The 9668-nt window shown below is 52.0% G+C and overlaps 2 protein-coding genes across 2 annotated transcripts in view; both read right to left on the minus strand.

The window, feature by feature from the left end:
• The window catches only part of FAM107A (family with sequence similarity 107 member A), a 28947-nt gene extending 27689 nt beyond the window's left edge, over nucleotides 1-1258 (minus strand). The window contains exon 1 of the mRNA XM_079316710.1: nucleotides 819-1258. Coding sequence (XP_079172836.1) covers nucleotides 819-842 — 24 coding nt within the window. The 5' untranslated portion in view covers nucleotides 843-1258. The remainder of the gene's footprint in view (nucleotides 1-818) is intronic.
• Nucleotides 1259-4022: 2764 nt separating this feature from the next.
• On the minus strand, nucleotides 4023-9432 carry FAM3D (FAM3 metabolism regulating signaling molecule D). The gene is made up of 10 exons (XM_079317166.1): nucleotides 8950-9432; nucleotides 8796-8860; nucleotides 7952-8059; nucleotides 7622-7642; nucleotides 7022-7145; nucleotides 6714-6772; nucleotides 6298-6348; nucleotides 5226-5310; nucleotides 4957-5083; nucleotides 4023-4745 (listed from the first exon to the last, which is right to left on the minus strand). Exons 1-10 carry the CDS (start codon nucleotides 8970-8972, stop codon nucleotides 4656-4658), a joined length of 753 nt encoding a protein of 250 aa, XP_079173292.1. The 5' UTR covers nucleotides 8973-9432; the 3' UTR covers nucleotides 4023-4655.
• Between the last annotated feature and the right edge of the window lie 236 nt (nucleotides 9433-9668).

Genomic DNA, 9668 nt, shown 5'->3' on the forward strand with positions numbered 1-9668 from the left:
TCTAGCTCTGGTTTTGGAAGAAAGTCCAGCACATTTGCAAAATATACCTCTGAAGGCCACAGTGACGCTCAGCTGAGCACAAAGGGTCCCTGCTGGGGCAAAGGGTCACTGCTATCCCCATTCCAGTGAAAGTTACTGACCTAGTGTGGTACACAGGTGTGTTTCTCTTAGAGCTGGGGGATGAGGTATGGAAGCCTTTTCCAGACATAGCAATGAACTGAGCAGGGATGATGCATCTCTAGGCACTGATGTCATCAAATGGAAGCAAAATGACATCCAACAACATCCTCAGCACAATCATCTCTAGCTATCCCTGCAGGGCTGACTCCATAAAACTGTTTCCCTTTGGAGCAGTTTGACCACTCTCCCCAGGGAATTTGGAGGACAGGGATGCTGTTGGTGCTGTGGGACCCGGCCCAGCTCCTCCCTGTCCTGGGAGGGAGCTGGCACCAATTCCCAGGCCAAGAAATACTCAGGGCTTGTTCTGCTCTGCGTCTACAGGAGACATCCCCGAGGCTGCTGGATGCATTCACAACAAATCTGACATTTCTCCCCAGAGAACCAAACTTTGTCTGTCCTAATGCAGTGCCTGCAACGCTCTGATCCCCTCCTCGCTGTCCTGAAAGCCCCGACGCTGAGCCCATTAGACGGAATTACTTAATCCGGCCCTGATGAGTGGCACCCACCCCCAGAGCGGGTCCCTTCTCCTAATCCCCTGTTGCCATCAGCCGCTTTAGCACGCGGGGCCAGGCGAGCCCCACGTGAGCGGACGGTGTTTTCTCCATCCTCTCCCCGCCAGCCCCGGACCCGCCCGGTACCTTTTTGCCGTGAGACGCGCCCATGGTCGGCGGTGCGGGCTGCGCTGCCCGGGCTGCGGCACCGGCGGCTCCGCGGTCACGGCCCCGTCACTGCCGGGGCCACCGGTGCTGCTCCCAGCCCCTCCGTGCCTGCTCTGGGGACACCGGGGTGAAATCCAGCCCGTCTGCGGCGGGCTCGGGTGGGAAAGCTTGCTTTTCCTCCCTTCTTCCAGCACGTGGAGAACTCATTTTCTTCATGCACCTAACGGCTGGCTCGCACCCAGGCTCTGCCCGGGCACAAAGGCAGCTTTCATGCTGTGGATGCCCGGTTTCTAAGCCGGGATCCGTATTTTGAGAGGCTGTGGAAGATTACAGTAATTGCACTTGACAGGGCAAGATGTCACAGGATGCGGATTCGCCCAGCTGCGGCCGGGCACCCGCAGGTCCTTGCCTGTGGCATCTTTCCTAGATACTCCTTTGGTGCTTTGCCCAAATGAACCCCCCAGAATAAAGGAAGATTCTCCCTCTGCTGCTTGTCGGCATCCTGGCTCTTGGCTCCTGTTGCAGCACTGGATTTTGCAAACTTTGCTCCCACAAGCAGCCCAGACTGCTTGTTTGCTGCTGCAGCCTTGGTGCCTCCTGTGACCCCAGGTGAGCCCAGGTTACCTGAAGCTGCATCCTGGGAGTCTGTGAGGGTCAGGCTTGTGTCTGGTGAAGACTCTGGGGATGCAGCACAGTGCAGACCAGCCAGGTAGGTGCCTGTCCCTCCAATAATACAGCTTTCAAAATGCCACAGCATTGCAAAACCTCATTTGGACATTGCTGTCCCTGCACCCACTGCCCTTCTCAGATTCTTTTAAAGAAATTGGCAGCTTCAATTTGACTCATGAATCCATATTTATTTCCTGCCTCTCAGTGTCTGGATATTTAAAAGAACTCTGATTTATTTATCAGGACACAGTGACTTTGGCAGTGTTTCAAAACACTGGCTGCTACTGAAGGTCCCTGCACAGGAGTTGCACTTTTAGCTCTCCCTATTTCTTGAAAACAGTGATGTACCTTAGTAACTGCTCTGTGATGGATTCAGAACTAGTTTTAACTGCCTGTAGTGTGCTGAAACATAAATTTCCTTTATTTTGGCTTTAAACCAGATTTCGAATGCACATTGAGAAGGGGTAGGAAGAGTTTCTTTCAGCTGAATGGGGCTGGTTGTTTTGGGGGCTGTAGTTGATGCTGTGCTCTGATTTACCCTGTGGAGCCACCTTTACAGCTCTTGGGCTGTTTTCAGTTTGGTTTATGAGTGAATCTAGATCCTTTGAGGGGTTTAAAATAGTTGGCATATTTATGCTGGCAGCTCAGCAGGGCTGTTGTGTCTGCTGTTGTGTTATTTCTTGCTGCTGCCACGGGTAGGGATGATTCAGCGCTTGGGATTAACCGCTGTTGTTGCAGCAGATTTAGGGATCGATTTATGGCAGAGGTTTCCCTCAGTGCCATCAGGTGTGTGCTAAGAGCATGGGAGGATAAGCTGGGATAAAATACTCCACCTCTTCGGGGATTCCTCTGTGATGGCTGTTTCAGGGTTTCATTTCAGTTCTGCCTTTGGAAGTTCTTACAGGTGTTACACAGTTTGTGTGGGGATTTTTCCTTGTATAGGGAAACCAATTGCTTGGTGGTGTTGAGTTTTGAATACAGGATTTCATCCTTCAGGTGGCCAGCACAGGACAGGCTGTGCCCTTATCCTGCCCGTGCTCCTCCCTTCTGCTCCCCTGGTGTGACCTGAGGGCTGGGATAACCCTGTGAACTGCCTGCTAGGAGCTGTGCAGGGGCTGTTGGAAGCAGAGAAGGCTGGGCAGGACAGTCTGTTATCCCAGGCAGCTCCAAATACTCTGAGAGAAACACCCCATCCTCATGTTCTGCAAAACTGCTTGTCTGCTTCAGAGAATGGGGAAAAACCAGATACAATCATCGGAAATTAAAGTCTGTACATGATGCAAATTCATCCCTGTCTCTGATGACAGATAAACTCGGCTGTCACCCGTGCAGCTCATCTGCTCCCAGCGGTGCTGAGGCTCAGGGAGGGGCTGGGAACAGACTGTGCTTGGCTGATGCATCTGGACAGGAGCAGGGGCAGATGCTCCCCAGGACCTGCTCGGTGTTGGCAGCAGCATAGCACAGCTCTGGGACTGTGGGGCTTTCCTGCCCTGCCTTTGGGCAGGGATCTTTCCTCTCCTGGTGGTGTCAGGGCCCCAGGCTGGGGTGCAGCTCTCGGTGGGTGCCAGCCCGGGTGTCGTGTCGCTCTGGAGTGATGCTGGCTCCAGCTCTGCTGGTTAAAGGCTCCCACCTATTGGCTGTGCTGCACAACTTCAGCTGCCCAAGAAACCTGCACATCCCTCATCCATCCATCCATCCTTGAGGGCCAAGCGAGGCTGGCACATCCCTGGCATTATTGTGACCTTTGACTGGGATGTATCCCAGAGGATTTAACTTTGCTTTAACCCAGTGTAAGAACCTGGTAATAAGAGAATAGCCTCAAAAAGTGATCTGTCATTTTGTCTGCTTATCAAAATCACTCTTGTACACCTGGAAACTAAGGGTGGGATGGACTGTGAGTACCTGTCTTGGGGCCCATGTAAAGAAAGGCAAAACTGGTGCAAAGTGTGGAGGGAGAGAACCCCTGACCATTGCCTTTCCCTGCCTCCATCACTGCCTGCTGCCAGACACCCTGAGCCCTCTGGGATGCTGTTCTTTTGGAGAGAACCCCTGATCCTGCACCCCTGGACCACAGTCACAGTGACCTGTGGAACCCAACCCTGCCCTGTCCCAGGTGAGAGCACTGTGAGTGCACCGAGGCAGCGGCACTGTGCCTGCATCCCAGGGGATGGGCTGCTGCATCCAGCCAAACTGCTCCACATCCAGGGAGGGCAGGTAAAACACTTCAAACAGCAGAATAAAGGGCAAAACCTGCTCTGCTCCCCCCACCCTGTCTCAGCAGCAACAAAGGTAGCACAGTGTGGTGGTGACCTATCATATGCTTTTAAAAGTGACTTCAGCATTTTCTAACTTTCCCCTATTTTCCCTTTCTTTCTCTTTGCCTTACTATTAAATAAAAATATATCAATTTTTGGCATTAATATTTACTCTCATTTGTTTTTTATCTCATTTCTGGAAATATTTTGAACCTTCAAAGTTCTTTCCATTTTATACACAGAGACTTTTAGTTTTCTTTGCTCTTCTGCATTTGTAACACCCAGGAATGATACTCTGACCTGCAAATATTAACCTACATTGCTGCACACTATCCCTGTGGACTTCTGGCCTTATTGTGGCTGTAGGAGATTGGCAAGAGCTCCAAGGGGAAACCACCAAAGTCTGAGCATCCCCAAGGATGGCAATACCCTGTGCAACGTGGGCAGGGGGAGTTCCTGTGTGCAGGGCTGTGGGATGGGTGATGGTGATGCTCAACTGGTGGCAGAGGACCTGGCATGCTGTGCCTGTGGGGGTAAGTGTTGATTATGCTTGAAATGGAAAAGAGAAGATAATGTTTTATAATTAGAAATCTCATTTAAGAAATTTACAAAAAAACTACAAAGTTTTTAGTTTAAAGATAGAAAAATAAAATACCCAAAACTGACCCATAGATGAGGATGGCTTGGCTGCAGCCTGGCCACGTCTGCTCAGGCTCTGCAGACACTTGTACAGCTCTTCTCCAAGCCCTGCACAGTTCCTGCTGTCAGCCTGTTCCTGTGAGCAGGTAGCAGCTGCTGGACTCTGACCTGGAGAGGCTGGAGTCCCCACGGTGGGGCTGGTGTCCCTGTGTGACTGGTGAAGCTGCCCTCCATGGCAGGCTGGAGTTTGGTGCTAGTCCATCTTCCTGGGGGCACAGCCCTCCATCTCCAACAGCTCAGGCCAGCCATCATATTTATTTGTCTCTTTATCATTTTTGATGTGCTGCAGGAAAAACAGATAGAGAAAATGAACGAGGAGGTTGGAACAGTGCAAGTTTGCAATGTGGCAAAAGTTGCAGCTGGGTTTGACCTGGGGGGGATAATACCACTGGGATAATGCCTTGTCTGCACAGACAGGTGGGTGAGATGCAGCTCGGGGGGTGCCATGAAGAGGAAGGAGCCTGCAGAGCTCATGGCAGGGGAGGGCCAGGTACCTTTTCAAAGGGGCTCTTGTTCATCAACCCTTTTGCTCCCAAGAAGACCCAGTTGTCCCTGAAGCCCAGCGTGCCCACGTTGCTGCTGCCCAGCTCTGTGAAATACGCCCGAACTTTGTCATTCATCCTGGAAGAGGGCAAGAAGGTGTCACTGTGGTGCCAGGTGGATGTCCCCTCTTTCACCCTCTCTGCTGGTGGCAGCAGCGTGTCCAGCTCCCCCAGCTGTGTGTTTTTGGGGATCCTGGTGTTGCTTCCATGGGCACACTCACTTTGTGGCAGGATCATCATAGCTTGCTACCAGCACAAGGGTGCCACGTTTGATCCTTTGGAGGAAGGTTTGCAGCTTGGTAATGTCTGGGAGAAAAGAGCATTAGGGAGAGAAAAAAAGGGATTTAGTAGGTACTTCTGCATAGGGGAGCCTCCTCTGGATTGGTGGGAAATAACCTGATTGGTATTTTATTTCCCAGCTGGTGCCGGTGGGCTCCCAAATGGTGCATTCCCCATCCTGTGTTCCCACCTGGGCTCTCCTGCAGTGCACAGGACTGATTTCCTCCTCTTGGTACAACTGCAGGGTGGAAATTCCTCCTCAACTTTGCTTGCTAACTCTGAAATCTAGTTGTGTGAATTTACTTCCCAACATAAGAAATGAACCTGCTCAGCCACGGAGCTGCCTTCCCTGCCGTCGTGCCTCTGGCTGTACTGGGGAATTGTTCCTCATCCTGCATCTGTGGGATGCTTGAATCCAATGCCCCATCTAGTGGCACAGGAGCTGACTGCTGCTTTCTTCCTAGTGCCTCTCCCACTGAGTATCTCGCTCGTGAACTTGGCTGGGAATCTCATTGTATTGGTGATTCTCCTGAAAGCTCCAGAGTTACCAAAAGCAGGCTGCAAACCCAAGGAGTGATTGAGGGGGCCGTGTCTCCCTGAGCTCCTTCATTCATCCTGCTGTGAAAGGCAGCAGAATGAGCAGCTGGTCAGCCACCAGTATTCAAAAACTGAGTTACAGGTTGCAAAGTATCCAGATTAGTAACTACCTGATCTCAGAAAGAACCTTTCTCAAGTCTCGAGTGTCTTGGTTTATTCAGGTTAGTGAAATAATGTTTTCCAGGCTATTACATGCTTGTAGAAGGAGTGAGAAGCAAATCTTGGATGTAGAAGGATTGTGAAGACTCCAGGCCTCACTGAAAGGTGGGTTTTTACCACCCAGGCTGGCAAATTTGGTCAAAGTCCACTTGACTTTATCATTAAATAGATGACAGGGAAAGCAGCTGAAGTAGCCAGCAGCCAGCAGTGCTGGTGTGAGCCCTGGCTGGGAACCACCCAGCAGCAGACTGTGCTTACCTCCAGAGTACATGTCAAAGGCATCAGTTTTCAGGAGCTGCCCAGTTGTTCCTGAAAGTTTAAAAATGAAAACAGAGCACAGTGAGTTTGCATTGGAGTGGCTCTGGGCTTTGCCTGGCCACGACCCTGGGGCTCCTTGCAAAATGCCTTGGTCTTCCCTCAGTGTGTTGTAACTGCTGCAGTGGTGGCTGTGCTGCTTGGGGGGAGTGTGTGGAGCTGGTTGTGACCCAGCTGGGTTTGTTCTGTGCTTGCAGCCATCATTGTGGCTCTGCTCCCCATGCAATATCACATGGATGTGCTTTTGGCTCAGCCACAGTGCCTGGGATGGGGTCTCCACTGGCCTGTGCTTTCCTGGGGAAAGGGGAAGGAAGGACCCTGGCAGTGGGGAGAAAGGGGTCAGTGCCTGCCCGACTCACCATTCACCAGTGCAATATTCAGACCTCTGCCAATGTTGTTTTTCACATTGCTCATGAGGCTGGAAAGGAAAGCAGAGAGCACCAGTGAGTGCAGGGTGGTCCTGGAGATGCTGACGCCAGTGAAATCATTGGGGTGAAGTGGCTGTAGATGGCAAAATAACCAGAAGTGGTAGCAAAGAAATCTATTTAAAATTTTTTTAACCACAAATACACTGTGATGGCCACTGATGTGCTTGGCAGAAGTCAAACTTGCCCCCTTGAAGGCCAGGCTAGCCACAGTTGCTTTGTTCCTGCCGTGTGCTGCTTACACCAAGTCTTCAAAGCAGATCGAGGGTCCCACCACATTTGCAGCACCACTGATGATCTTGAAGGCAAAATAATTCTGGGGGCAGCTCTTCTGGTTCCCACACTTGTACCGGGGCAGCTTCTCACCTGCAAGGGAGGAGTGGAGCTGAAAGTCATGGCTTTGTCCCCATGGGGGGACACTGGCTGTGTCCCTGAGGGGCTGAGACGGGCTGGCCCTGGGATACAAGGGGCACTAAGGGGGACCTGGACCAACTTCTTCCATGAAGAAGGCTTGTCTTGGGGCAGGGACCAGTTTGTTGTTTGAGGTTTATGGTGCCAAGGCCAGGTGCTGCTCCAGGTGTGACATAGGCTGTGTGCTGGGAGCATGTGGAGTTGGTGTCCAAGGCCAGACCCTTGGGGCTTTTCTGCTCAATTTCCCCATTCTTGGCCAAAGCAGGGACCCACCAAAGACCCCACTGCTGTGTGCAGTAGCAAAATCCCCTGTGTTTGGTAGAGGGGGATTTTTTGCCTTAGGGAAGGGGCTCTTGAAGGAGATCTCACACTTCCACCACCCCCTGAACCCCGGAGTGGAGTTGTGAGATGAAGTGGAGAGCGATACTCACTGCTGGGCTTGTTCGTGGCACCTGTGGGTATCAAGCAGGAGGATTAGACACCCTGCAGAGCTGCTGGCTCTTCCCCAAGCCAGGAGCAGCTGTACAGGCAGCAGCTCTCTAAACCACTTCCCATGGTTGCATGCATCCTTGAACCCACCCCAGTGCAGCTGCCCACCACACTGTGCCCTCCCTGCCCTAGTGGTCAAAGCTGGTGGCTAAAGCCTCACCAGAGACTGCAAATACAAGTGGTCAGGGCAGCCACACCCAGCTCTGGGGTCTGGCTCACACTGGAGCTCTGCCACCCTCCCTCTGGATGCCCTGGGGGCAGTGGGTGCTCACCGAGCCAGCTGCGCAGGCTGACGGTTCTCCAGCTGCGCTGGAAGTACGTGTGCAGCATGAGCCAGGTGCCCAGCAGCGTCAGGAGCAGCACCGTGCAGCGGAGCACACCTGCAGGGTGGAGAGCAGCTGCAGCACCGGCAGGCACTGCATCCTCCCTCTGCTTTCCTGGGATTTGACCCCTGTGTCCCAAGGTTACCAAGGCACAGGGTGACAGCCAGTGCTTGGCTTGCGTGGTGTGGGAAGGCAGCTGACAATCCCTCACCCTCCAAATGGATTCTGATCTCTTAATTACCATCTCCAGAGGACACGGTGATGCTCAGATAGGCATTACTGCTCTGCTGGGAGGCACTGTTCAGATTTCTCTCTACCTTAAAGTAAATCTGATAATTACTCAGAAAGCTATGTAAATCCAAATATTTCTTATGCTCCCAGTGCTGGGAAGGCTGCTATCCCCCAGTTAGTCACTAGCTACAGCCGAGCAGCTGCTGATACAACTGTGATTGGCATTTGGCTTTAAAGCAGCGCTCATCAGAGCAAAACGTTCCAGTCCTGCATGGAAAGAGAGCAGAAAAATGTACTTTTATTGCAGCTGAATGGCTCTTATGGAACCAGGAATGTCTCAATAGCCATCTCGTCCCAGTCACAGAAGGTTTCACTGGGAAAAATACAACAGGCTGAAATCTACACAAATCTTGTAAAAACCTGATGCTTATACAAAGGCCCTTTCCCATGTTTCTGCAGGGGAAGGGCAGGGTTGCTGGGCTTGGGAGGCATCAGGTAGATGAGAAGGAGGCATAAAGAACCGTAGAAAATCTGAGAAAAGTAAATATGTGCTCCTCCTTACCTGCTACCCGCATGGTGGTGGGCAGAGAGAGCACAGCTGGGCAGGACTGACAGCCACAGGTCACCCTGAGGAAAGAAGGGAATGCCTTGAGTGCCTGTAACCCACCAAAGCCAGGCAGATTCTAGATGAGAGGATAACTGCTATCTTTAGTTACATTTGCAGTGGTGAAGACGTCATCAAAGATACACAAATTCTTGTCACAAGGAATTGCTAGGTCCCACCCTGATTAAATCCCGGAGCAGGCGGCACTGGCTGAGCCAGCTTCCCTCTGGAGCCTCAGAACCTCCCCCATGTGCTGCCCCATGTGCTCCTGGCTCATGCCCTGCTCTCAGAAACAGACCAGCCTTTTCTGTTCTGCTGGTAGCAATGAGGTGGACACTTGGAATTACGGCTGTGCTATATTTTCTTCTGGGATGATGCAAAGTAAATTTCAAATATTAGGCACTGCAAAATGCTGTCTGAGGACAAGCTGTGATCTGGCCTTGGAATCTCTGGGAACAAGCTTGTTTTCCTTAAAGTCCAAAGCAGAATGGAAGAAGGGCAGCACCACTGTGCTGAGGAGAGTAGCCAGCTTTGTGGACATCTGACTGAAACCCAGAAATATTTCCACCTGGCCAAATCCTGGAGCATCTTCACGCCGTGGGCAGGACATGGCTGTAATTTGGAGCATGAACTATTTCCTACCCGGGAGAGTCCATCTGCTGCCTCTGTCCCACTGCCACCCCCACCCTGGGCTCCCCCAGGGGCTGGGACCACTCCTACCTTTGAGATTCGGGGCTGCAGCCTGTTGAGCCTCAGTCCTGGGAACCACACTGGAGCCCTGCAGTGAGAACTGTCACTTGTGAGATGGGTGCTGAGACTTAATGAGCCTGG

This window comes from Erithacus rubecula, assembly GCF_903797595.1.
Source record: "Erithacus rubecula genome assembly, chromosome: 13".
NCBI lineage: Eukaryota > Metazoa > Chordata > Aves > Passeriformes > Muscicapidae > Erithacus > Erithacus rubecula.